The 27,713-nt window shown below is 36.2% G+C and overlaps 3 protein-coding genes across 3 annotated transcripts; 1 reads left to right on the top strand and 2 right to left on the bottom strand.

The window, feature by feature from the left end:
- Positions 1-1,645: 1,645 nt before the first annotated feature.
- LOC110069420 (uncharacterized) lies at positions 1,646-11,452 on the top strand. The gene is made up of 8 exons (XM_020776946.2): positions 1,646-2,811; positions 3,277-3,480; positions 3,584-3,660; positions 4,060-4,141; positions 4,791-5,134; positions 6,597-6,684; positions 6,896-7,190; positions 8,997-11,452. Exons 1-7 carry the CDS (start codon positions 1,959-1,961, stop codon positions 7,063-7,065), a joined length of 1,818 nt encoding a protein of 605 aa, XP_020632605.2. The 5' UTR covers positions 1,646-1,958; the 3' UTR covers positions 7,066-7,190; positions 8,997-11,452.
- Positions 11,453-12,243: 791 nt separating this feature from the next.
- On the bottom strand, positions 12,244-21,667 carry LOC110069424 (AMMECR1-like protein). Its single transcript, XM_020776950.2, has 5 exons — positions 21,415-21,667; positions 18,827-18,937; positions 16,170-16,284; positions 15,511-15,601; positions 12,244-15,008 (listed from the first exon to the last, which is right to left on the bottom strand). Exons 1-5 carry the CDS (start codon positions 21,630-21,632, stop codon positions 14,848-14,850), a joined length of 696 nt encoding a protein of 231 aa, XP_020632609.1. The 5' UTR covers positions 21,633-21,667; the 3' UTR covers positions 12,244-14,847.
- Positions 21,668-22,777: 1,110 nt separating this feature from the next.
- Positions 22,778-27,707, bottom strand: LOC110069426 (methylosome subunit pICln-like). Its single transcript, XM_020776952.2, has 7 exons — positions 27,351-27,707; positions 26,644-26,780; positions 26,226-26,306; positions 25,631-25,693; positions 24,665-24,723; positions 24,134-24,245; positions 22,778-23,442 (listed from the first exon to the last, which is right to left on the bottom strand). Exons 1-7 carry the CDS (start codon positions 27,467-27,469, stop codon positions 23,381-23,383), a joined length of 633 nt encoding a protein of 210 aa, XP_020632611.1. The 5' UTR covers positions 27,470-27,707; the 3' UTR covers positions 22,778-23,380.
- Positions 27,708-27,713: the final 6 nt, after the last annotated feature.

The raw sequence follows: 27,713 nt of genomic DNA, 5'->3' as shown, positions 1-27,713 counted from the left end.
TCAAATCGCTACAAGAAACACCAGACAGAGTAATGACTTAAACATTCCACGTTGCCGACTGGCTACCGGACAAAGCTCATTTGCATATCGCGGAGCAAAAATCTGGAATGAGCTGAGTGATGATTTGAAAAGTTTACCTTCTGTGAAAGCTTTTAAGGGACACTTGACCAAACATATTTTAAATGTTAATAATGTAAATTCTTAATATTCAATTTTAAACCTTGTAAATTTTTAAATCTTGAATACTGTGATTAATTTTAGACTCCTTTCCCAGTTTGTTTATTCATTTTAATTGACGTATTTTTATCTTTTTTATTCCTTTTGTAACTGAAAAGCCCCTTTGGGGAGTTGCAAATAAAGTATGTATGTATGTATGTAGCCCGTATAAAGCCGGGAGTACCCCCCAGGTATAAAAGAAACAGGGGTAAGTTTATTGACGTCAAATACAGCTCTATAGACTTTCTTATAAAGGACGTCGGTTTTGTTTGCGCCTGGGTTGAGGTTCGCTTAATTTTTGGTCTACTTATTTAAAACCCACATTGTTCTATTCTTTTCGATTTTCAAATCTTTTTACCACAACGTTCTGCCAGTATTACAGATACACAATCTACGATGCTTTCATGAACAAAGGTTGATTCCTATTGCATGAACAAGTATTTGCCATTCAAGTTGCAAAAGCGGAAAATATAGTTCAAGTTCAAACCACCAATATTTGAATCATTCTTGCACTATCGAAACAGGAGACAAATGACCTAAATTTTTAATAACTTTTACCTCTCCATTCATCATGCCTTCTGAGTTTAGGTTTTTGAATCACGCAACACTCTCGTCAAATTCTTTAAGTGCACCTCCCGCCTTAGCCTATGGACTGGAAAGGGCTCGTCGTCTCACAGCCGAGCGTAATCGGTTGCACTACGCCTGAGAAATTTGAAAACGCAGCTTTATTTCTACGGTTAGACCTACCGTCCACACTTATCTGTAAAACCGAACTTTCCGGAAACGCTCTTCAAACCGGAGGTCGGAAAACGATGACGTCTTGATAATCACGTGATTAACCCTAACCCCGAGGGTGCACTTAAGTTTTTCTACCGTCAGTGATTGTTACGTTTTTAAATTTCTCCGGCGTAGTGCATGTGGACGGAAACTGAACATTTGATGCGTTTTCGGAGTGAAAACTCCGTTTTCAAATTTCTCTGGCGTAGTGTGGACGTAGTGTTAGACTGCACAGCAAAATTTTACCAGTGACCATATATGTGTTGCAATACATTTAATGCAATAAAAGTGGCTGAACCTTACGTTTTATTGGCCAATCCCGACAAGTTTTTTGAAAGGCTAAGAAGCAACATTTATCACCGACTATTTTTAATCGTTTCAGTAGTCAGTCTTATATAACAAATTTGTGACCAGTACTAGCATATGAACGACACTCCTTACAGCAAGGAGCAACATCTATAATTTCCACCTCCGATTTTTAAACGATATTTGATAGTGACCAATCTTATTTTTGCCTTATAGAATAGTTTCCACTGAGCTTACTACCGACTTTTTAAATACATAAATGGATAATTAAAATGATTACGGCTAATTAACCAGTTACATCATAATTCCGTCTTTCCTGTATCAAGATGAGTTTATTTTTCTTGTTTTCCTTTCTAATTTTGGCAAGACGAATTCAGTTGATTCAATATTTTCAGGAGATATTCACATGTGCAGAGTTGACGTACAGTATAGCGAATTCACGGGTAGAGCACATGAAACTAACGTCATTTATAGGAAAACTCAAATATTAGTTCCTTGCTCACGAACCTTGGACTTCATTTTGGCAGCTAAGAGACTGGGCGCCACTTCACCTGCTCACGTAAACATTTTCGCGGTTAGAAGCCGTCGAGATCGGAGCGGACATTTCGCTGGGAAATAAACTTTGTTGTTTGAACAGAATTTTGTACGTCAGAACGAAGATGGAACTTGTTTATGTGACCTCTTGGTTGTTCGTTTTGAGCGTAGTCTTTCCAAAATGCGCCGAAAGTTTAGGAACTTGGTCTTATCACGGTCAAGAAAACCCTGGCACGTGGAAAGACCATTACAGCGATTGCGGAGGACGCAATCAGTCTCCAGTAAACATTGTGCCCAAAAACACGATTTTCGACGCAGGACTGGCCGACTTGACTATCAACTACGAACCTAACGTCTCTGCCTTCCTGCAAAATAACGGGCATAGCGTTCAAGCTTCGTTTTTAACCGGCAAGTCCAATATTTCTGGTGGTGGTTTGCCGTCGCGTTTTCAAGCAGCCCAGTTGCACTTTCACTGGGGAAGCGAGAATTCACGTGGTTCAGAACACCAAGTAGGTGGACGAAAATACCCCATGGAAATACACATTGTGCACTACAACGCAGAGAAATATCCGAACGCCTCGACGGCTCTGAAGAAAGCGGATGGTTTGGCCGTGTTAGGTGTACTGGTGGAAGTGCAGGCTAGCGACAACCCAGTGTTTAATGTGATAGTGGACAGGCTAGAAAAGATTCGTTATAAAAGCGATAACGTTACTATAGATTCTCTACAACCTTTTTTGTTTTTACCACACGACATCGCCCAGTTTTACACGTATAAAGGTTCGCTGACGACCCCTGGTTGTTTTGAGAGCGTACAGTGGTTTGTTTTCAATCATACGTTTGGCATCTCCGAGGCGCAGCTCGAGAAATTCAGATCAAGTACTTTCGATGGAAAACGCCAAGACACGAAAAAATCGCATTTGAGTGACAATTTTAGACCAGTTCAGCCTTTAAATGGAAGGACAGTCACTCGAAGCTTTAGTAAGTATGATTAATTGGACTTGTTTTGATATTTCATTCATGGACTGAAAATGTAAACAAGTGTGATATCCGACAGTCGTGTCAAACAAATCATATCACAAATGTAACAATATCCGAACCTTTTGTTCTAATTTTGTTTGATACGTGAAGAAAGTCATTCAAAAAAATATGCAAATTTTCTGAGTGCATATAGTTTTTGAATCTGCATAGATATCTAAAATCTCTGGTGATTAAAAACCTATTTTGAGTCAAGATAAGAATATTATCTCATCACATTGTTTGTCTAATGAGTCCAGTTTATTTAGAAAACACAAAAAATAAATAAGTACATTTCCTTAGTCAGGAATTATAATATTTTTTCAAAACACTGCAATATTTTTTGAATTCATAGTCATTTCCCTCAAGTGTAGGTTACAATGTTTCAACAAATAATTAATTTCTTTTTTTTTTAATTTTAATTTGCAGAGCGTCCACCATTTCCCTGTGGTAAGACTTCAAACACAACAATGGACTGTTTAGGTTTTGCCGATGACAAAGCAGTTTTCTATGAAGCGACGGTTGACATGTGTACATTACCAGCGATAGTAACATTACAAGTCTCTCAGCCTGACACTGATTTTCTATTTGCTGGAACCTACTACGCTGATATAAATCCTCCCCAAAAAATAGGTAACCATTTCATCTCAGATATTCAAATATTATTCAATTTGTTGCAGTCATAGAATGATATGACCATCTCAGTTTCCTAAATTATTGCTGTTGCTCCTTTCAGGAAATCTTGATTATGGATTTAACTTGGAAATGCATTCTCATAAAAGTATGATGGATCAAGGAAGTTTGCATGTCTCAGTAAGGATTGATTCTTGATTTAATGAATTCTTAATGAGTTCCATCTTAGGGGTAGATAATGTATGGAAGGATTTGCAGTAAGAATGAAAAACCACTCTACAATGTTCAGGTGTCATAATTCACTATCCAGTAGATAGCATAGTTTGTTACTTTCAGTTGATACTTATCCACTAGATTATACCTCATAATAATCAAGTTGACAGTCCATACTGCAAGTTACAGACTGCATTACCCCCCTAGATTTATGGCCCAAATGTGAAGTGTGTTGGCTATAAATTGAAGTGGGAAAAAACAAGGATCTGTAACTTATAGTACTGACTGAGAAAACGAGGTTAGTAAGATACATTATTTATTATATTTCTCTGATAAAATGTATTTTAATACTAATGTACAATGTAGATTAGTCAAGTTCATCCATTGTCGTCAAAACAAAGAAAAGAGCTGGTTTCAGAAGATTTCCTTGAAGACACTTGCCAACTTGGTAAATCATTTTTATTAATTTTCCCAGTTAAACCTTTTTTTTCTTATAAAATGTCAATTTTTAAAATGAACTTGAGCTAAGTGCTCTTAAGTATAAGATTGAATAACATAAATATTTTCTTCGTAGTGTAAATGACACTTAATTAGATGGTACTGTACAACTTTTTCACGTGACGAGTTTGAATAACTGAAAACACAATTTTTTTTTGTACAGTTTACTTACAGCAATACAATTCAATGCAAAAACTCTATTAACGAGTCAAAATTTAGCTAGCGGTGAGAAAACACCCATCTAAAAATAAATGGGGACATTAAGATTATATAATGATTATTAGAAGCTTACTTTTCATTACTATAATCTAATAATACTTATTAAAAAACCTACCAACCATTAACTAATGAGATAAATTATTAGAAGAAAAAAAAGCCAAATAATAGGAAAGGAAAATTCATTCTGTTAAGAGTTACAAAAACTGCGATTTGAGCAATTGTTGTCTTCTACCAACACATTTGCATAGTTTGTCCTGCAAAGTCTACCAGTCCTTTAACTTTATTTCACATGTACATACTGAATGATTGTTTATAATACTGGTAACATTTCCTCAATATCTGATTTCTCATTTAAATACTTTTTTTAAAATTTCAAACAGGCAAATGTATTACACGGTCATGCAATAGGCACTGGTGTGATGGCACTGCTATTGGCTATTATGATGATACTATTTACGTTGGGTTTTCTTCCACCTTCCGAGATCTAACAGCAGCAAGCCCTTCTGTTGATGTTAACTTCTATCGCAACCAGTCAGGCACTTGGCATCGAACGGCAACAGAAACGTTTGCTAACAATGAAGAAAAACTTGTGCATCTTACGGGAATGCTTGTTGGTAGCAAGTCATCAGCAAGACATCGAAGAATGGCTGTGGAGTCTTCACAGTGGGAGAATGTAACTTTTAAAGCCAAGATAAGCAGAACATCGGATAAAGTATCTTACCAGGTAATTATTTGTGGTTCTAGTTTGCCTTGAAGGATAAATCTGGCTTCTGGAGAGTTCTTATGTTTGATTTTGAAACTTTCAGGCTAGGTCCTAATGGAATTGAGTGTCCTTGAACTTTATTCTTTCCATTTGTCCTACCATCCTCATTAGGGATCCATATTCGCAGTCGTCCGGTTGTCCATGACGACTGAAAAATCATAGGGGTGACCAAATCAATACAAAAACCCTTTTGCTGGACGAGTTTAGTTTGACTCTACCAGGATATAAAACATTTCTTAAATTTTCTTATGAGTTCCCTGCACTCTGACCAGTTGTCAGCCATTTGCAACTTTTAGAAAACAGAGAAAGACTTGCAGCTTTCTTTTGCAATTTAAAATCACCCTTTTGGTCTGTCATCTGGGATGATGTGGTATTCTGAGCCATGATCATGGCAGGCTCATTTTGTCAACTGCTGATGCTCTGTACTACAATCATCTGCATCTGTAAAAACACATGGTGTGAATGCATCAGCTGTTTTTATCAGGATATGTTGTTTAGTAATGTTAACACTTTGGAGCAACAAGCCAAATACGAGCAAGAAGAGCAAAAGCGTCCCTTTCAGCCTTCATGGCAGTCAAAGAGGCTTTCAATTGGTTTTCATTTGCACCTGGATTTAATTTTCTGTGTCCGCTGACAGCCACCACTATGGACATGATGTACTGGGAGACTGGTTGCATGAAAATAATATAAGAGTACATGTAACTTTGCCATTTCCATGATGTTCTGCTGCCATTCTTCCATATTGAATGGTCGAGTAAACTTTTGCCAGGGTAAGTATGTCATCTGGCATACTTGCCCAGTTGACGACTTGGAGAAAAAAACCAATATTGATCCCTGCTCAAGAAAAGTTTGCAAAGTCAAAACTTTGATAAGTAGTCATTCAAGCATGTACGACTGTTTTAATGTAGAGTGACAAAGTACTTAGTGGAGGTGGTGGTAAAGCAATGGACTTTTTTACCGATGTCATCGTTTTTCAATGTTCTCATTCAGACAAAAAATAAACTGCACTACTCAATTTATCATGCCAAATTTATTAAACATGTGAAGTTGCATTAGAATCCATTGCAAACTCGTAAACATATGGGACCTCGAACCGTCAATTTTTTCAAAGAAATGTGTGCTAGGGAGCTATGTAAGTTTGTAAGTTTTTGTGTCCCATATATTTATGAGTTTGCAATGGATTTTTGTAACTCTTCATAGATTTACTAAATTCAGCATCATGATGATGATAAATTGAACTTTGAAGGTGATTTTTTGTGTATTCAAAAATTGTACGAAAAATTGTTGAATAGATATTGCGTGACATGGATAAAAAGGTTCATTTGCCAAGTGGTGCCTGGTCAGGTTCCAAGGCTTACCCCCCTGTTCCACTTGAAAGTATTTGATGGCTGCTGCTGATACACTGATCAATATTATCTTCCAGCTTTACATGGTTCCAGCAAATGGGCTTTATTACAAAGTAATCAAAGATGAATATACACTGGATTGCGTTAAACCCCAGCCAACTGCAAGTAAGTTTTCTTTTCTTTATACAATTTATGTACAAACTGTTGCATGAAAGACCAGGATGTTACTGGCTGTATCGGCTTTTTGCATTATGTCCTGTCTTGGAGCGGAGTATTTTTGTCAACAAGGTCAATGCCTGTCAAAGAAACAGGCAAAAAAATCATTATTTTAATCTTAAAAAAACATTTACATTTTTGTGTGGTCTCTCTATTACAGAGCGACTAAGTAAGGGCACCAAGATTGCCATTGGAGCGTCAGTTATTTCAATGGTAGTAGCACTTGTGGGTGTAACCATGGGGATACTTTACTGCAGGCGAAAGGAGTACTCAGGTCACAGACCCACGCTAATGGATGACATTGATGCTCAAGATGACTATAGGTTATGAGCTGTTCAAATTTGAGATGAATTGATCTTCACGCATATTGGTTTCACCTCTATAAAATCACATCTAGAGCAAGGCCAAAGGGGTGGGGGCAGTACTCTCTTGCTACAATTTGGAGATTTTAAGAGGCCCTGCGCCTAAAAAACGACCGATGATTTCTGGCTAAAAAATAAAATTGGCCGATTTTTATCTCCCAAGCAGAGGTTACCGAATACTATTTAAAAATGAATTTCTTTTGTTTCAGCTTCGCTTTAAACCAAAAATATAGAGCCACAAACTTTTTCCGTCTGATAGCAGCAAAATCAGGCCGAAAATAAGCCCCCGCAAAAAACTGTTCAGAAATTACTATCGCAACGCAAAATAATGAGAAAACTACACAGTGTTGAAGAAAAAGGCCTTTTAATGCAATATCATTCGATAAACATCAAAAACCTGCCGAAGCGATTAACAAATAAAGTTTCAAATAATGCATACTAAATTAGATGGAGTGTTGGAACTGATTTTAAAATGATTATTTCTCAAAAGTTCAACGCTTTTGAAAGCAATCACAGTGATGAATCAGACATTGGAGGGATATACATCACGTTTCTGGAAAAACATTTTTCGGCCAAAGTATATTGACTTTGTACAAAGCGTTCAAAGTTACCGTGTTTACCGTTATCCTGCTACTTCGGCGAAAAGCTTCTCTTTTGCCAATACGGCCGTGGATAGCGTGGTAAACGCCACTTTAAACCTTGCTAGGCATTCAAAGACCATCCTGAGTAGAAGAACGTAGAATTAAAAGAGAAAGAAAGATCAAAAATACGCAGAAAAAGAAAATAACTCAAAATTACCATCTGCTAACGAAAGTTGAATCTGGAAAATGTCGTGGCGTGACAGCGGCCATTGACGTCATTTGTCATGTCAAGTCGCAAGAGTGTGGGAAAACGAGTCTGCAAAGTCCTTCGAGTGGTCAGCGGCTAGGGATCCAGTCGTGACCCCATAACTCAGATCACGCTGCGGCCAAAACGGTGTGGCGGTTGGGGAAGTACTTCTTTTTCAGTGAACATCATTTGTGAAAAATAACATAACATTGTTCCACTAAGCGTTTTCTGGCCGGGAAAAATTGTTTTCCTATTTGTGCATTCGTTTGGATTCCGCTGCTATTTATACAAATGACGTCAATGGCCGCTGTTACGCCACGACATTTTCCAGATTCAACTTTCGTTAGCAGATGGTAATTTCGAGTTTTTATTTTCTTTTTCTGCGTATTTTTCATCTTTCTTTCTCTTTTAATTCTACGTCCTTCTACTCAGGATGGTCTTTGAATGCCTAGCAAGGTTTAAAGTGGCATTTACCACGCTATCCACGGCCGTATTGGCAAAAGAGAAGTTTTTCGCCGAAGTAGCAGGATAACGGTAAACACGGTAACTTTGAACGCTTTGTACAAAGTCAATATACCTTGGCCGAAAAATGTTTTTCCAGAAACGTGATGTATATCCCTCCAATGTCTGATTCATCACTGTGATTGCTTTCAAAAGCGTTGAACTTTTGAGAAATAATTATTTTAAAATCAGCTCCAACGCTCCATCTAATTTAGTATGCATTATTTGAAACTTTATTTGTTAATCGCTTCGGCAGGTTTTTGATGTTTATCGAATGATATTGCATTAAAAGGCCTTTTTCTTCAACACTGTGTAGTTTTCTCATTATTTTGCGTTGCGATAGTAATTTCTGAACAGTTTTTTGCGGGGGCTTATTTTCGGCCTGATTTTGCTGCTATCAGACGGAAAAAGTTTGTGGCTCTATATTTTTGGTTTAAAGCGAAGCTGAAACAAAAGAAATTCATTTTTAAATAGTATTCGGTAACCTCTGCTTGGGAGATAAAAATCGGCCGATTTTATTTTTTAGCCGGAAATCATCGGTCGTTTTTTAGGCGCAGGGCCTCTTAAGAGAGCACTTAACATACACTGTGATCCCATTTTGTAATTAAATTAATAAGGCTTAAAAAGAATTTTTCTATACCTGAGTAAAAGGCAAAGATTGCTTCAAATAGCCTCTTTTCTGACAGTTCCCATCATTTGTTTTGGCTTATAATGATTAAAAAGCAGCATGATGACTCTAATTTAAAATTTCCAGCAGTACCAATTGTAAAGCAAAGGCTTCCTTTCCCAATTTCTTGATGGAATAAAGTAAGTTTTCAATCCAAGCACTTGGCAAGATGACAGGGCTTGAAAAAAACTTGAATTCTAGCTTTCACTTTGGACAAGCATCTCTCAAATTCTGTTTGCCCTGGGCAAGTCTTAGAATACCTTGTTTTAATTTTGGGGGCAGATGACTTGCCCTTTTCCATTAGGCAAGTGACAATGAAAAGTGACTTGCTCAGCAGGAAAATCTACCTGTCCTGGATGACTAAATGGCACTTTTTAAAGCCCTGTAAGATGTATCTTCAATCCAGACCTACATGTCACTTGGTTCATGTACAAATGTCATGTAATTCAAACATTTACCTAAAGTTCTGTTTATAAGTAAACTTTCTTTTGATAGATGTATATATAATAAACACAGCATTCCTTTCATATTTACCCCTAGCTAGTTGATGGTTTTATCTTAGTCAAGTGTGTGACTTAATGGGGATTGGAATTGGCTGGTTCATTTTGTAAATCAGTACATAATTGAAGGCTTTCGTGGAAAAAGGGCATATATAGCATTTTGGGCTGATTTCTATTTTTTTGCAGGATCGAGCTAATTTTTGGCAGACTGACTTGTTTTGACATGAAAAGCATTGTTGCATAATTGTTTTTGTTGATTTGCGCTTCGTTTTCAAGAAATAACATATGCAAAAAAACTCAGTTTTCCGAGTGGCATCTTTTGGAACGAATCCTTCAAAGGTGGATTTTGACGCAGTGCAAACTTAAACGGTTACGTTTAGCAGCTTCGACAGCACGATTTTTTTTTAATAGATGTTTTCATTTTTGAAAGAGGTAGAGAAATAGACCAGGAAAAAAATTTGACCGACCTTGTATCGAACTGGTGTCACGACAAAACAAACTCGGGTCTGGCCCATTCAGTGCCTTATTTGCTTGTGCTATGGAAGCAACAGTAAGAGAATTGCGTTTTTATATGAATAATAAAACTAGCGGCAAATACCACGTTTCAGTGACTTCATCGTGTAGCAAAACAAAAGATCTCCAAAAGATACCCTTGGAAAACTGAGTTTTTTGCATACATTATTTCTCAAAAACGAAGCGCAAATCAACAAAAACAATTATGCAACGATGCTTTTCAAGTCCAAACAAGTCAGTCTGCCAAAAATTAGCTCAATCCTGCAAAAAACAAAAATCGGCTCAAAATGCTATAATACGCCCTTTTTGTATGAAAGCCTTCAATTATTATTATTAGTATGAGATATGTGTGCAGCAGGTGGAATTAACCCATTTACAGTTCTGTGCTTGGTGATCAGGGCTTTGAGCACAAGTGGGCCTGGAGTTGACTTGCTACATCCTGACTGTAAGCATAAAAGATCCTGCGGTCATAGCTCAACCTAAACCTCGCATTCATGCAGAGGCTTGGTTACATTTCACTGAACTGTAAAATTAATTAAGAAAAGTTTGTGCCTTTTTTAATTAAACATCTCATTGAATTGTTTCTTGAAGTTGATACAGGCAGGTGCAATGTAATTCTACTAAAACTACATTTCACTTTCTGCTTTCTCTCTATTTTTTTTTTCTGCTCCAGCTTGTGAAACACAAAGTGAGCAGTGTTATGGTATATTGTAGCCCTTTACAGTGGACATAATAATTATCGTTTTTGTATTATCCTTGTCAGTACAAAATAGTGAAATAATCAAGTTAGTTTGTAGTTGAAGTAGTGTTGTTTGTGTTCTTTTTGTAGTTTGGAATGCTTATTAAGTAATAATATTTCTTGCCAGTATTTTTTTCAATTGGTGAAGTAACGAGGTAAAACAGACCTTCACCCAAAATAATTCTTACCAATTCTTAATTCTTAAAATGGAATTCTGGTTTCTGGCTGAGAAAGCATGATGTGCAGAGCATTTTTTCGATCAACCTGTTTTTAAATAAACATGTTTTTTACATCTGAATTAAGTCCCTGTCAATAAGAAACTTCTTGGTAAAGTTATTTTCTATGCTCAACGTTTTGGTTCTCATATTTATATTCAATAATTTATTCACCCTCGTTGTGCAGCATTGTTAGTCATTGGTGTTTCATTTCACAATTTTGACAACGATTATGAAATAATCCTGCTTACTATAGATTAATTTAATTGTTTTTATGCATAACCTCAAAAACATTGTACTTGTAAATTGTTTCAAGTACTCTAATGTAAAAATTTACTGTAAAAATGGGTGTAGACATTGTGCAATAAAAATTGAAGGTTCTAAACTCACAAGTATGCACTGGGTTTTGTTTTGCTGGAGAGAAACCAAGTAGTATTTAAGTAATAAATTATATCAAACACCAAAGACTGTTTTTCACCACATTTCCAAACAATAGGAGCGTTGAAAATATGTCTACAAGGGTATTTTTGACAACCTAATACCTACAGTGCTTGGAAAGTGTCTGCAAGCACGGTCTTCTGTGTTTGATCTTCTCATTCAAAACCAAAACTAAGGAGAAAACAGCGGGAAAAAACTATAATATGTACATGTAATGCTTATTAAGATCAGATGTCCAAATACCGTCACTGTCATGATTTCCTTTGTTTAAGTCAATGTATTTTGATGAGCCTTAATGATGGTGCGTCAAAGATATGCAACTTAACCCTAAACTACTATTCATTCAACTGAACTATGAAACTTTCAAACAATTTAGATAAAAGTTTTATTCAGGATTTAAGGTCAAGTTATCCTGATTTTAAGGAAGAAAAACAGCCCAACAAAGAGTCTTGCGTTAAGCTGCATTGTTTGTGGCTAGTCTGACAGCACTTTCGTTTTGACCCAGCCAAAGGACTCTTCAGAGACCTTTCAGCTTGGTAAACTAGTTGAGCATCCTGCTCAAAGTCCCATTCACTGACAAAATGATGACAGCAACCTGGCCTTATATTGCATAAGGATTCCCGACCACACAGATTCACGCGTGAAAATTGTCATCATTTTGTTACCGAATGGGGCTTTGAGCCCGTTGCTCAATGAGTTTGCCATGACCAAAAGATAATTATGACTAAACAAGACACACTGAAAGTTCTCTCAGAATTTCAAACTTTATTATTGGTAACAGCAAGAATAGAAGAGAAATTCTACAATAAGGAATAACAAAGTCAAAAATGTTATAAGTTCGACACACGTTGCTGGCAAAAGGCAAGAGATTACTAATTAGCAAAGCATAAAAGCTATGAACAAGATGATAAAATCCAAGAGTTATCTAGAATAGATCTTTAAAGAAAACGACGAATTTAATACACCTTATTCCAAAATGGCGGCTTATTTATTATTCTTTTGTCTGCATGTTAATTAGCCCTCTTTGCCTCATTTTCACTTCAAAATTCTTTTGTATATTCTACATGTTGACGAGGTAAAGAGGGCTGATTACCATGTAAACAAAAGAATAATAAACTGGCTGCCATTTTGGAATAAGGTGTATGTCATGATTATTGTAAAGAGGCACTTTGACCATAAGTAAAACTTTTACAGAAAAAAATGTATGCAGAAGTCAAGTTCACAGTTTTTTAAAACTGTACTTGTACTCAACTACAATACAAAAATCATGTCTGACTCATTGCTTTCTAATAACAGTGTGTAGTAGAACTTTTCAAGATTTAGATTACGCAAATTAAAACATGCGATATATATACCCATAGGCAAGTGCAATTAGGATAAAATTAAATGTTAGAACGAGCAATGTTCAATTTGAAAACCCATTATAAAACAATGAACTAAAATTACAATTTACCTCCAAAGCAAAACATAAAAATATACAAAACTAAATTCTGATGCCACATGTGACAAAAATCAAAGCCCCAAATTTACTTAATTTCCAATTTGTGTAACACTAACTATATGGAATACTCATTAATCCTAGCTAGTTTTATTAAAGATAATTTAAACATGCTAAGATGATGATAATTTAACATAGCTGGTACATGAGCTTCAAAAAAATACAGCTCAGATTAAAAGGTTTTGCACTTGGAAATAAAATGCTGTAAGTGTAATGTTGGCAAGGGAATAGCTTGAAAAGAAACAAATGCATAATGAACGATAATTTGTACAAAAATGTCAAAAGAAAACAGGACGAAAAGAAGCATAAACCTGAAAATACAGGCAGGTAAAAAGGCAAATGGAAAACTGCAAAAGTTTAAAATACAAACAACTTTTTGGAGAATGGTTTACTGACAGAAGTGTTATTAAAGGGGTAAGGCCGCCTTAAGTGACTGTTGATGTAATGTGAAACTGTCCTTGTGTTTCAAAAGGAAATAGAAGGCAATTTGGAAGGAGAATCTAGTATTTTATCAAACGTCACTTTGAGCTTTTTTTCAGTCACCCCTTCAACTGATATTCTTACTACTGTATTTATTAAACAGATTCTGATAGAACTTGTGACTAGAATAAGAGTCTGCTTGTACATGTATATGAGTATTGTTAAGAGTCCTGCATTTGTGTGTGATGGAACGTATGCCTTAGCAAATTTTGTGGTATTGAGTGTGTAGTGTCTACCTTACAGAATATGTCATACTCTACATGTACAAACAAACTGAGGCCTGCAGACTACAGTCAAACCCCACAATGGTGACCATGGAGAGAGAGAGTAATCATTGTAGAGAGGTACCTGGTCATTATGGGGAAGTAGAGGTGTAATACATGTATGACAACTGATTTCATTTTGGAGGAGGGGTGCAACATTTCTTTTTTTCAAAAAAAAAAAAAAAATGCTTGTCAGTAGCATAATATATAGATTTAGGCCAGCCTAAAAGCGAAGCTCCTGGGCCGGGTTGTTCATTTGGACTATTTGGAGTATGGCCGCCATTTTGGGCATCTCCATCGCCATCGTCGCCGTCGTGCGTACACACCCACGAGCAATACCGCTAGCCATGATAACCATGAGAAAATCAACTCATGGGTTTCTTTTTCTTTCCTATATGAGTATGGGGCTCCGCTTGGCGGCCCTTTGGGCCGCTGGAGCTCTGCTATCAATGCATGACACAATCAAAATAGAGATGAGATGAGACCAATGATGTGCGGTACAGATCAAGTTTCGTGAAAAATGGGGTTTTGTATACACTGTTCACCAGTCTTTGATTAACATTATCAAGCTCTAGGCTATTTTGGCAGTTGCGAGATGCTTTTAATTACATAGTAGCTGTTTTGGAGAGACTAAAATGAAAGTGAATGTATGGAATGTCTTCCAGGAAAAAACAGTGGCCATTGCAGAGAGGTGGCCATCAGTGGAGGTTTGACTGTAATTTTTTAATTGATTTAAAACAACTGTAACTTAGTGTAAGTAACTTAATTAAATTCTTAAGAAAAGTTTGTCTTATGAATAGATCCTTATTACACTAGGAGGGTTTCTTTTGTTCTAATTATGAGTACAGGTAAAAATATATTTGTTAAAGTAATAAAGCAGTCCATTGTGCAAACCCAAACACAGCAAGTGCCATTTTCTTTTTCATTTTTTTTTCAGTCTTGGATGAAAAAAGGAAAAAGAAAGCTTTTCCGCCACCAATGACACTCAACTGTGTCAATAAATATACATTATATAATATAACAACTTACAATGAAATATTAAACATCTTTGAAAATGGTATTCACAACTAGTAGGCTAAATTGTTAATAACCCTAGACTCCACGTTTGTCACGTACACTGCTTGGAGGCAAGGTATTCATTGTAGGCTACGGTGACCTTTTCACTCTGGTATCGGGTCACTTTAATGGAGTTGCGAACCTCGGCAGTTATAGTCCCTTTGAAGCCACCTTTCCTTAAGAGGGAATCAATAGTCTGAATTTGATTCCAACCTGGAAAAAAAAGATAGTTATGTTACAGTTAGCAATTTTATAACTCAGTAATTTATTATTAGTTATTTTGAAACTCTTCAATGTCCTAGTGAATTTATAAAATAATGTACCTGTTTGTGATTATACAAGAGCCCAAAAACTAATCAAAATTGTGATGTTTGGTCAACCACTGATGAATCAACTGAACAATATGAATGACTGAATAATTGACTGACTGAATGAATGAATGACAGACTGACTGACTGACCGACTGAATGGCTGACTGACTAACTGACTGACTAACTGACTGACTGACTGACTGACTGACTGACTGACTGACTGACTGACTGACTGAATGGTTGACTGACTGAATGACTGACTAACTGACTGACTGACTGACTAACTGACTGACTGACTGACTGAATAAAGGACTGACTGAATGATTGAATGGCCGGCTGACTAACTGACCGACAGACAGACATTGAATGTTAACATTGAAATAGGGTAAATGTATAACATGTACCTTGTTCTTTGGCAACTTCTGGAAGGTAAGTGGCGGTTCGTTTATGGCCTTTGTCATTATAAAATTCTATCCTTATACCATGAACGCCAATCTGGAGGAAAAAAAAAATGCAAACTGTCAGTTAGTTCATAATTATATAGCATGGATAGTCCATCATTTGTGATTGATCATACTACCCGTACAAACTTTCCTTATAAGTGATGTATCAACTCACAAATAATGGTCCTGAAATTTAGCCTGGGACACTACTGACAGGGAGTATTTCAATTTTGGTATGTACACTAATTAAAAGGAATTTTGAATCTTTGTGCTTGCTTGCTGGTCAACATCCTGAAGTATCTCGAGTTCTTTGGTGGAACTGGTACGTAGTGTTGTCCACTTATCTTTAAAAATTGACCCAAAATACAATGACAACAAAAATCAAATTATACAGCCAGGGGTCTGTTTCTAGGAAGCCCGCAAACTTTTCAGGCCTGCAAAGCCATTTTTAGATAATCTGTACATGTATATCTAAAAACCGAGAGGTGTACATGCTGGACACTCCTCGTATGAAGAGAACCTCTGTTCAGTCAAACTTGAAAGTGTTCCCTAAAAAATACATGTATGTCTCATAATCCTCTAGGGTTGGAGTCCATTGATGTACATGTTATACTACTTACTTCCCAGTCTAAGCAATTGACATTTTCCTCAAAGTTGGTCAGAACTGACACAGAGCAGTAAAGGAGAGCTAGTTCCTCTTTTGTTACAGGAGAAAATCGGCTATCTCTAAGGGCGCTGAAAAAGATGCAGCATTATTACACATGAGTCTTGCACAAATTTAATTTGGACTTCCTATTATGTTCTGCCAAAACATCAGACAGATGTCAGAGCCAGATTGCATCACAATGTCCTACAGAAGTCGAGTTAGGGTGTAGTCTGTGTTCCAGCCTAGTGGCCCATCAGGTCCAGCACTTACATGTATCTCTGGTTTCTGTAGCTTGAAGCAACTAGGAGTATTTCAACTCCTTGATAATCATGGGATGCTAACTAGTCCCTTCTCCCCCCTCTTTCATTCATGATTAAATTGGTATCACAGGTAGATTTATACACATGAGAAAACAAATCCACAAAAAGAGCAATAGCTCTTGCCAAAACAAAACACAATGACCCCAGCTGGTGCTTGAACCCAGACTGCTTAATCTGGAGTCCAGTAAACTAACTATTAAGCCACCATGCCTTCTGCACAGTGGTTGAATTGAATACAAATCTGTACACGTATGTAGGCATCTGCAGTGTTGTCAAAGTTTGACGTTAGCTCTCTGCTGGACGACGGATGTACATGTATGCGTTGTTCTTGCTGTTCATCTATGTCAGGGCTGGAAATAACAGTCGGTCATCGGACATTGTCCGACCAAATTTTGAATATGTCCGGCCAATTTCACATTTTGATCGGACGTGATGTCTGAACATTTCACCAACACCTATTGTCCATCCATAAAATTTGGTTATATAAATTGTTAAAAAGGCTCGAAGTTGCGACCGGTACGGGCGCCAATGTGGCAAAAATTTCATCTTTGGCAACCAAAAATTCTGGTTTAGTCGGCAACCCAAAATATGTCCGTGTTCACAGGCTACCATAAATGGTGACTATGTTTCTCTGCGTTGACAATAATGGTTATTTTCTCAGTCATTACGTCCTTCCAGATATACATAGTGAAAGATCTTTGCTTCTATATCATTCAACATAAAAGAAAGCAATGTATCTTTTTGCTTTGCTGTAAAGGATTCCCTCACATCGCAAAACTTGCAAATGGCTGATCGTGTTTGAAATCGCCCTATAATACATTGCAAACCCTTGAGTATTGAGCATGTCATGTATGCATACTGATTGTGTCTTTTGTAATGCAGACACAATTAGCAGCCAAAAAAGTCTTAGAAATTTTTTCTTTACAGATGTAATGTATTGAGTTCTTTTCTGAATAAAATTCCACTTGATTTTTATCACTTACTCGCCAAATTGCTACTCAAGCATTATTTTAAATTTTGGGCCCTTGACTCTGCACTGACAGTTTGAGCCATATCCAGGAGCCCATTAATTATGGGCTTCTGCCATATCATAAAGCAGAAGTGTTCATCTTTCCTGTACTTACCAAATACAGTACTTTTCAGAAATCGCCCTATTATCCATTACGTGCATTGCGATATGCTGTTAGCACTTCATGTATGTACCCTAGAGTCAACTTTGGTCAGGAGCCCATCATTAGGAGCCTGCAACTCCCATACTAAGCCTATGTCACAGGATTTTTACAGATCGGTCTATTTTTAGGCTTCTTTTCCCTCGAAAAAGGTCAGTTCCAATCTATACGAGCGTGCATCGGTAAGGGGAAAAATGGAGGCCTCAGATGGACATGGCAACCTAATCTTCTGGTGAAATTATAAAGTCTGTGCTTATGATTGGTCACTGAGCTTCCCGCGGGGGCTGAATTGGCAGTAAATTCAAACTAAAAATAGATCGGTCTGTGAAAACACCAGGACAGGAATAATTGAGGAAGTTGCACACTCCTAGTGATGGGCTCCTGTGTAGAAAACTAGGTTTGCTTGAAGAACATATAATCAGGAGATAACCAGGAGAGATTGGTACAGTCATCTAGTAGATAAAGTCATCTAGTTCATCATAAGTGATAAATAAATCAAATTTTAAATACAGTTTTGAACGATTTGTATTGAAAATCTTTACAGTATGCTAATAAATTTTCTTATGCTAATTAATTATGCTAATCAATCATGCAAATTAATGTCCGGTCAAATTGAGAAGATGTCCAACCAAAATGAAGATTTGAAAGGACACATGTCCTGTTAAAGAGGAAAATTTATTTCCAGCACTGTATGTAGTTAGTTGTTAAATAACTATTAGGTGATAATATTATGATAGTATTTATCAACAAATTATTATTTTGTTGATTCAATTTTAATACTTTAATATTTTCTTAATTTTACTAAATCTTAGGTGAATACATTTTACTTTATATTTTAGTCTCCCCAATTAGTAGAGCACTTGTGCTCAGCTAGTAAGACTGAGACTTAAATAAAGTTGTCATTCATTCATTCATTCATTCCCCTGCATTCTGGTGAGAGGGAACAAGGATTTTGACCAACTGGTGACTTGCCTCTAGCCAGTTGGGGTTTATAAGCGTTTAAAGTTAATGTGCATTATAAGCCCCACCAACAAAAATGTCATTTGAACTAAATGTATGGCTATATTTTAAATTGGTATATAGAATTATATTGTCATACAGCACTGCTACCTGTGGGAAAAAGACATTGCTGTAGCTCTTACCTGGAAAGAGTATATTCTTTAAGACCTTTATGTAGTCGCATAGCAGTAAATGTTCCTATACAACCTCGTAGTCGATGATCATGGCCAATTTTCCATGTGACAAAGAGCGGACTGTAATAAAAGAAATAACATTATTTTTTACACTGGCCAATGATTACTATTTTCCCATTTGAAAAACAGAACAGAAAACAGAAAAAGAGAACTTGCTGGGCACTTTTTCAATAGCATTAATGTGACACAAATAAAAGAGTTCTAGCTCCTTGTTGGTGTTAACACTGCACAATGAAGGGATTACTATTGAAACAGTTGAACCACGCATCCCACCCTCACACGTCCCAACCTCAGGCTGTACTCAAGACCTTGGGCAAAGTCTTTTTTGATACAATCTCCCGCCAGCAAATAACATGTTACTGTATATGTATATTCAGTTTTAAAATTGAACGTGTCTTTTACATGTAGCTTTAATTGTTATGTTTTTTTTTTCTTATGACCATATGTTTTTATTCTTCACTATTAAAACCATTTGCAAACCAACCTTTAACTGTAGCAAAACTCACAATGCATCTTTGAATGTAAAACAGTTGAATTGGAATTTTGACCACAAGAATTATAATTAAATGTACATGTACATATAAAACACAGAGCTCTCTGTCTTTGAGGAAACAAGCTTGTGTAAAGATTTTTTCTTGGTTCTCATGAATGTGCTTGTCTTGCCAATTTATAACAGCTGTAAATGCACATTTCAAAATATTATTGAGTGTTTTAACTGAATTGAAACTAACAAAGACGTAACTCTTTGACAGCTGTGTACTCATACAAGTAGAATTTATCCTTCTTGCTACAGATAGGAAAAATTACTTGAAAATGAAATTTTATCAATCTCTTAAGAGAGATTTTTTTTTTAAGTTTTAATTTTTTTAAAAAAAAATAGACCTTAAAAACAAGCACAGGAACTTAATAAAATACTTTTATCATAATATACTACCCAGAAGTCTATTTAGGTATTTTTTTTCTTACAAAAAGATTATATATGAGAACATTTTTGTACAGTAACGTACATAAGTTAAGATGATAAAAAAGAAGCTGTACGTTACATCTAAAGGCAAGCTTACAATCCATTCCATCTCTTACATGTGAATGTAAGTCTAGACACTGAGAATGTTTTAATTTTAAAGATTTCTGGACTTTGAAACTAATTATTTACAAGAATATTCATTCCAGAAAAACTGTTATTGGTTGTGGGCAAACATGTAGCTAAATGAGGTGAAATAAGGTGATTTTGAGAAAATAACTTCACAATTTGTGAATATGATGCATTATTTTCAGCCATTCGATGAAAAGAATGACTGAAATATCAAGTTGATGTTTTCAAAACATAGGGTTAATACATACAATGTAACATAATTATACATTACAGGATGGTTGAAAATAATACCACAATGACGAAAAGGCCAAAGAAAACAATGGCATGCTGATCACGCAAAATATTTTCCCCAAGTTTGACAAAACAGAAAAAGGGTTTCAAGCAAAAATAGTTCAGTTTCCTTGCTCTGTTTGCTGGATGATGCAAAACTATTGATAGTAGTACCATTTTGGACAGAAAAATCAATATTTTTTTCTAATATGTGTATTTGAAGGCAAAAAAGAAATATTCAGAGAAATAATTATGCGTAAAAAATAAGTCTTTCAAAAGGAGTGCCATGGTAACAGTACACAGGATTTACATTTTTCTTTCCCAAAATAGCAAACAGATTGATTTTTTTTTTAAATAGTTATTTGCTTTAGGTACTCCGTATAATAAACGACTAAGACATTTTTTATGCCTGAAGCTATACATTTAAAGGGGCTATCATAGCAGTAAAAAAAAAATTGGATTTTTCAAAAACCAACTTTCTGGGCAACAAAATTTCGCTGGGGTTTGTGTTACTATAGAACAAAAACGGTGAGAACTCAGATGCCGGGGTGAAAAAAATTAAGTTAAGTTTAACAAGCCTGAGTAAACTAAAGCTGTTAACACGAAACTTGATGAGAAAAATGCATGTAGAAAGCAGTTAAACGGACAAATAAGATTTGGTCCTCTTGAGACAAGTGAGCTGAAAACAGAAATGATCGTATGAGATTAAGCTCTGAGGGAAGTTTGTACAATATAATGCAGGACCATTCCTGGGAAAATTTTACAGGTAAATGTCAAAAGCGTGATATAATCATGGGAGCTCAAACAAAAACAATGCCAGAATTGGTGGACTAATTTACATGAAGCTTCGCTGTAAGACATATATGCAAAACACTGCCACCTTTTCAAGGCCATAAATCAATCTCATTTCGCCTAGATGGTAAGATAGCTTCGTGGATTCGAACCTAGGAGTGCGAACGTTAGAATTGACCACCAAAACAAGCTCATTCTCGTTCCGCAAACGGTGTTGCTTTACAATCTTTTGTTGTCAGGAAACAAGAAACCTCTGAGAAGGAAAACGGGTGTTTTCCTTATAAATCGCCTCTCGAAGGACCACAAATTAACGGCAGCAAAGCGAAGCAATGCTATCGTTACCTTCAGGCGAAGCAACTGAAGAAATTCGCTTCATACTTACAATTCTTCATTGGGGAAATTTGGCCAAGGCGGCTCTTGAAGCCGATACAAATGGCTCTCTAAGATATCGAAGCAATAAAAGGCCATGTCCTTGCTAACTATACGATGTCTGTAGCCGTTTCTCGGGACTACATCTTTGTTAGCATTTCTGTAGTAGTTCATATCTTCGGCCTCCCGATCCGCCGCCACCAGCAAGCTCTGACAGCAATAGAACGGCATCAAAGTAAAGGGAATCTTGAAAATGAGCCAGCAGGCGGACTGCTCTGCGATTTTGTTTTCTGTTCAAATTACCGGAAATGTCGTCATTGCGGCTAAAGAAAGGAATAACTTTACCGGAAGTGATCTGGGAATGGACCTTTTCCGTGATCAGTGGTCAAGAGTACGGTGATCATTTCTTGCCAGTTCACTTGAATTCTACGGAGATTTCCCCTTCAGAAAACTATAAACTATCAATGGAAGTTTACCCAGAAGTAACGTGAAAAAAGCCTTTTTAGCATTAAAAAAGGTTTAATGAAGGGGCCCTTTGTAAAGTGTAGTAACAGCTTTGAGAAGCTTGTTAATTCTTTTCGTAGTTGGGGAGGGTATATCATCTATGGTACGAGCTGGGTTCAGGAAGAAGAGAGAGAATATCCATAAGGTGAGGAGTTCTGCTCCCAGGGAGTGGGGGGTGGGGCTCCCATATGAAAAGGACGGGGGTGCTTGTGGTACCTTTTAGGAGTTAAAAAAGTGGTTATAAAACTTCTTTACAGGGTCCACAGCGAGAGCTTTTGTAGTATTTTTAAGGGTATTGAGCCGAAACAAAATATGACAGAAGATATTGCACTGTTTTAGAATGGGTACTTCTTTGGGGTGAAAAACATATCAAGCCACACCCACAAAACAGGATCTTGGTACCTCTTAGAAGTTCTTTTCAAAATTTCTGACGGGCAGCCCCGTCCCTTTTATATGGTAGTCCCCCTTGGGGTGTTCTTCTGGGATGCAGTCTGTCCACAGCCATTTCATTTTTCTACATAAAAGTTATAAGCAAGTGAGTGTATCGATCAGTTTATTTTTTGTTGATAACCTCCAAAGAAATGAATGTTTACAGCTCTAACTGGGTCCTCTTCACAGACTTGTTTTATAAAATGTACTGGCATAAATACCCTCAGTTTCAAGATAAATTGTGGGAGATGGAGGAGAGACCGGCCCACTACCCCCAGGGTGTTATGGCAAAAAAAAAAAGTGATGAAGGAGAGAGAAATAAAAAGCTGATGGTGTGCACCTGTTCTTTTTCTCCCATTTGCTCCTCACGCTACCAGAGGCTCATTTACTCTAATTGTTCAAATGTCAGCACAACTCTACACAATTACCAAAACACATTACAATTAAAGGATACTAAGTTTTTATTCTGAAAACGCTGACTACCTGTTTTGGACAAGTCTGTATAACACTTTAAAGACAAAGGAGATCAGTGTTATTTTATGTTAAATGATGAACCACTTCTATTTACTTGGTAAGTCCAGTAAGTACATCATTACCTCAATAACAACATTGCTACAAGATAAATGGCTTTAGGGAAGACATGAACCTTTAAGTTGTAAGTTCAAAATACAAACTCTCATTGGTTATTGCCCCAAAGGTCTTTCAATGTTAGCTGTAAGAATTCTGAGGTACAACAAGACAACTTAACCAATAGCTGATGATTTTCCTCTGGACATCTTAAGAAGAAACAAATGGCCTTGTTAGACCTACATTGTACACGAACAGCTTGACACACTGAGAAAAAGTAATACCTGGGAGATGCCAAACATGGAGTCTTTAATATTGTACAGTTGTTTCTACCCTTCAGGGATAGAACCTAAAATGTTTGAAGCAAAATGAAGTCAAGCATCACAAATCAATCTTCCATCTATTTTGATTGACAAAAATGTCTTCTGCATGCTTTTGTGTGATAGTGAAATGCTGTCATGTAATATGATAATATGGTGTCATTTGTCGGCATCTTCAAATTGTTCTTGATCTGCACCACTATGTTCCATCTCGGCATCAGCTAAAATATTATGAAACAAACATATTGTGTCATATTTGGAAGTGTACTTTACAAAATATAATACCAGCTTGCTAACAAAAGTTATATAATTAAATTTCCTTGGAAAAGATCATCACTAATTATAAGGAAATAATCTGACTTCAGTTTGAACATATCATGTTATGACAGCTACAAAGGAAAGTTAGCCCTTCTATTGCCTGGATTTAACTTCCAGTTTGAGTTGAAACCTCAGCTATTTATAGGGACCACCTGAACCACATCTCCCACATAAGAGTTTGTTTATCTTCACACATACATGTGTAAAATAACAAAATCCTAGATTTCCGAAGTGGAAAAAAAAAAAAAACGATGACAACAAACATGCAACAAAGAAGATCCATTTAGAGACTTCAGTTTAAAGGACCTTAGTCAGCTTCCCCCATTTTTTAAGCCATCGAAACCATTGATATTGCATGGTGAAACGAAATCATAAGTTGTGTTCCTGAGAGTATGTTTGATTATCTTTAGTAGTTTCACAGTGATTTCCTTTGTTTCGACAAGCTCCGAATAAAATAATACATAATAGCCAAACTCTCACATGTAAACAAAAACAAATGTGTGACTGACTTGGGCCTTTTAATGTCTCTGGTTAAAAGAAATATTAAAATTCCATTTAGTAAATATACAAAAAAAACCTCTAAACTACATGTACCTGGTACACTGCTGTGACCGTTAATGTAGTGTCCATTCCTTCCTGATGTCATTTCCACAAATTCTTCCTGACTCGGCATTTGCATGATACCTTCCAGTCTTTCAAGTGTTGCCTGAAAAATTAATCAATCATGATGAAAATCATTAAATTCAAGACAGAAAATTGTACAAAAACAAAAGTACAAATTCAAAGCTTGATTTAGACATGAATAAAGGAATTGTTCTACTTGTTGAGGATCAAAATGAAAAAACTTTCATCAAACAAATATTGACAAAGCTGAAGATGTCCGTGGCAAACAATTTTTTGATTCCGTTATTTCTGAATCACAGTAATGACACAGCACCAGAAATGTTAATGATTACTACAACTGTAAAATCCTAAGGCTTAAAATTCCATAATAAAGACTCAATTAGGTTGCCAGCCCCTCCCACCCTCGGAAGTGCAATAAAAATTGCTCCTGCCCCTCCCCCTCTTAATAGTGCATGTATTTTGGGTTTCGAGTTGGAACTTTAAGAATGTAAATTAAGATACCTGTCCTTGTTCTGACAGCTCTCCTTCATCTGCGTCACAGAAAAAGTCTTCTTCTTCCTCTAAAACCACAAAAATAACAGCAATGTAAGAAGTTAAAAATAAATGAACTTGATAAATAAAACTTGATCAAAGGGAAAACAAAATTAACAAATTAAAATTAATAAACTAAACAAAGGGGGTTAGTATGCATGCATGCTTGCCAGAGTCATCATGACATAAGGACATTATTTTTACTGTTATTAAGACTTCATGTTGTAGCTGCAGTTAATCAGTACTTGAGTGTGTAAAACTCAGTTTGGCTAATCAAAATTTTAATTTTGATTACATTGCAGAGTGTATGCTAAATTTAACTGAGTACAACCACGGTTACCAAAACCAGATCTAACGTACACTTTTAAAATTAATAATTAAAAATTGCTCCACATACCTTAATTATAGGAAATTAACGCTTCATGAAATTAACACAAATTTTTGAAATTCACGTTAATTTCCACGCTGTTAATTAAGTTGCGCGTTAATTTCGTGACATAAATTACCATTATTTTCACCCAAATCTGTGACACGCTCCAGACATTCTTGACACAGCCAAACAATAAATTTTATACGTGCACTTTACATTTCACATCAATCTTTCACATTAGTACATCGTTCACTGAACTTCAACTGAATTTTCATGTTTGCTGTCAGCCTTACAGTATTAAAATAACTTGGTTCCTGTTCGCAGCAAATTCTGTTTTTTTTCCTTGGTTTTTTTTTTTGGTGTAGCAGACACGTTAATTTCCCTCATTTTGAAATTTTACCGCTCTCTCATGTTAATTTCCTTTACACACGTCAGAGATTTTATTTTTTCTTTGTGTGCAGTAAATTTATCTTCTATTTGCATTAATTTAAGTTGCTTTAATTTCAAATACATTAATTAACACGGGCATTAATTTCCTATAATAAGGTAATGTACTACCCACAAACCTTGTTCTTGAGGGTCTGGGTGAAGGACCTGACACTCTGACAGAGCTTTAAACATGACATCCACTTGAAAAAGAGAGAGATTCGAGGGTTAGTTAGATTGGAAGGCATTCATCTACAACTTCTCAAACTCATCAAAAAGTCACCAAGGTTAGACAAAGGAAATCATGACCATGGGGGTCTTTGGATATCTGATCTTGAGTATAGATTTTTTCGATTTTATCGCTCTGTTTTCTCCTAAGTTTATAGTTTTATCACTTTCAATTGAAACAAGAAAAGTTTTTGACCACATTACCAAACACCTTGAAGTTCATCAATAATTCTCTACTATGTGTCATATTTTCAACTTGCTTCCCAGTGTTTAATTTGGAAATGTGGTCAAACACTATCTCTCATGTTTAATATATTAATTCAAGCAAATATACATGTGTGCTAATCTAAAAGTTCTTAGGGCTAACTTCACCATTCTGGTAATTCTTCTTTTGAATTCCTGGATTCAAAGTCTATATACACTCATTAGTATCATCATTTGGTCACTGATTTAAATCAGAATTATTTCAAGTTTCTTCATGATTCAAATTAAATTTTTGTATCTTACATGCTGACTTGTCCTCAGGAACAAATCTAACTTCTCCAACTTTGTCGTCACTGTCATCACTTGCAACATCATTCTCATCATCTAAAAGAAAGGTTTTTGTAGTTGTCTACAGTAGTTCACATTACCTAATATTATGCTATACGTAAGTACTAATAATATTGAACTCAATAATCCATAGTCATGTTGTTTGTTATTTTCGTTGGGATGTTTTCTAAAAAAAAGATGGAAGACATCTTTCTTTGTGTCTCTATTGAGTTATAGAAACACTTGTGAAAATTTGGGATAACTCAAAAAAGCTGTGAACACATTCTCCTATTGGCTTGTGTTCCCACAACATTCCCGTTCTCCTAAACTTCCATTTGTGTTTCTATAACTTGATAGAAACACGGAAAATGTTTCTATTTCTTAATGAATATACCATTTAAAGATGACTCCATCATACAGTAGATACATTCGTGAGGAAACTGTGAAGTGTCCTTGCAGATGGCATGTAAAGATATTGATGGATATTCCAGTGAGAAGCCTTGCCCAGATGAGTCACACCAAGACAGTCTCCTGCAAACAAAAGTATTAAAAATATTTTCAGCATCTACCAGCTGATAAACTGACTTAAATTATTTGGATCATGTATACTAAAGACATCCGTGGTCCAATGTCTATTGATACCCTCGATCAATACTGTCGATCAACCCTCGACTGATACTTGATTGACACTCCATCCACACCTCAGATGACACTCTATTGACACTCCATTGACATCTTGGTCAACAGTTGCCTAATTTCCGATCGATGCACATGAGTCAGCTGACACTTGACCAACTATCGGCCGACTGTTGAACAAGTGTTGAACGAGTGTATCAAGAGGGATGTCAATCAAGTACCCATCAAGATGTCAATCAAGGGCATTGATTGACACGGGATTGTGGATGCCTTTAGTACACATGACCCAATTATTGATATTTACTTATCGCCTTGACTAGAAATTGAACCATGAAGAGCCTCAGTTAATTGTTGTCATAATTGTCATTGCCAATGATTTACGTGTCAACCATCATTTTCATCGTCATCATCATCACTATCAAAATAAATCTGGACCCAAAATTTTAATTTATCTTAATGGCTTACTCAGATGCTATGTATAAAGTTCCCACTCCGTATGATTTATCGTGGACAAAAGCTTCCGTTTTCTCTTGGACATGGTGCAAACCCTCAGTAGGCGGAGGAAATGATGTCATTATAACCATCTTGCTCGCCAAGATCTCTACGTATTCTCAAAATAACGCTGGTAAAGTTCCAACACGTGCTTTGCTCTCTATAAATCTCCAGGTACTTAGAGAAGAAAATGCAATCAGGAGAATAAAAACTGCCACGTCAGTTATTACAAACACACTGCTTTCATTTTGCGTTTTGTTTTAAGACCGCCAGCACAAACAAACGTTTGAAAACGTTGGAAAACTTCCGATCCAAGCACATGGAGAATCTCAGGAG

This window comes from Orbicella faveolata, unplaced genomic scaffold (genome assembly GCF_042242905.1).
Source record: "Orbicella faveolata isolate gen_17 unplaced genomic scaffold, um_ofav_v1 contig_25, whole genome shotgun sequence".
NCBI classification, from domain to species: domain Eukaryota; kingdom Metazoa; phylum Cnidaria; class Anthozoa; order Scleractinia; family Merulinidae; genus Orbicella; species Orbicella faveolata.
This window is presented reverse-complemented; position numbering and strand designations above follow the sequence as displayed.

Bases quoted from the DNA above. Each gene is read 5' to 3' on its own strand.
- LOC110069420 (XM_020776946.2), top strand. From the start codon at position 1,959: ATGGAACTTGTTTATGTGACCTCTTGGTTGTTCGTTTTGAGCGTAGTC. The intron at 3,481-3,583 runs GTAACCATTTCA...TGCTCCTTTCAG, and splicing joins AAATCCTCCCCAAAAAATAG to GAAATCTTGATTATGGATTT. The intron at 5,135-6,596 runs GTAATTATTTGT...ATTATCTTCCAG, and splicing joins CGGATAAAGTATCTTACCAG to CTTTACATGGTTCCAGCAAA.
- LOC110069426 (XM_020776952.2), bottom strand. From the start codon at position 27,469: ATGGTTATAATGACATCATTTCCTCCGCCTACTGAGGGTTTGCACCAT. The intron at 25,694-26,225 runs GTAAGATACAAA...CTCTTTTTCAAG, and splicing joins TCCTGAGGACAAGTCAGCAT to TGGATGTCATGTTTAAAGCT. The intron at 24,246-24,664 runs GTATCTTAATTT...TTAATTTTTCAG, and splicing joins AGCTGTCAGAACAAGGACAG to GCAACACTTGAAAGACTGGA.
- LOC110069424 (XM_020776950.2), bottom strand. From the start codon at position 21,632: ATGCCGTTCTATTGCTGTCAGAGCTTGCTGGTGGCGGCGGATCGGGAG. The intron at 16,285-18,826 runs GTAAGAGCTACA...CATCTTTTTCAG, and splicing joins AAAGAATATACTCTTTCCAG to CGCCCTTAGAGATAGCCGAT. The intron at 15,009-15,510 runs GTACATGTTATA...TTTTTTTTCCAG, and splicing joins AGAAGTTGCCAAAGAACAAG to GTTGGAATCAAATTCAGACT.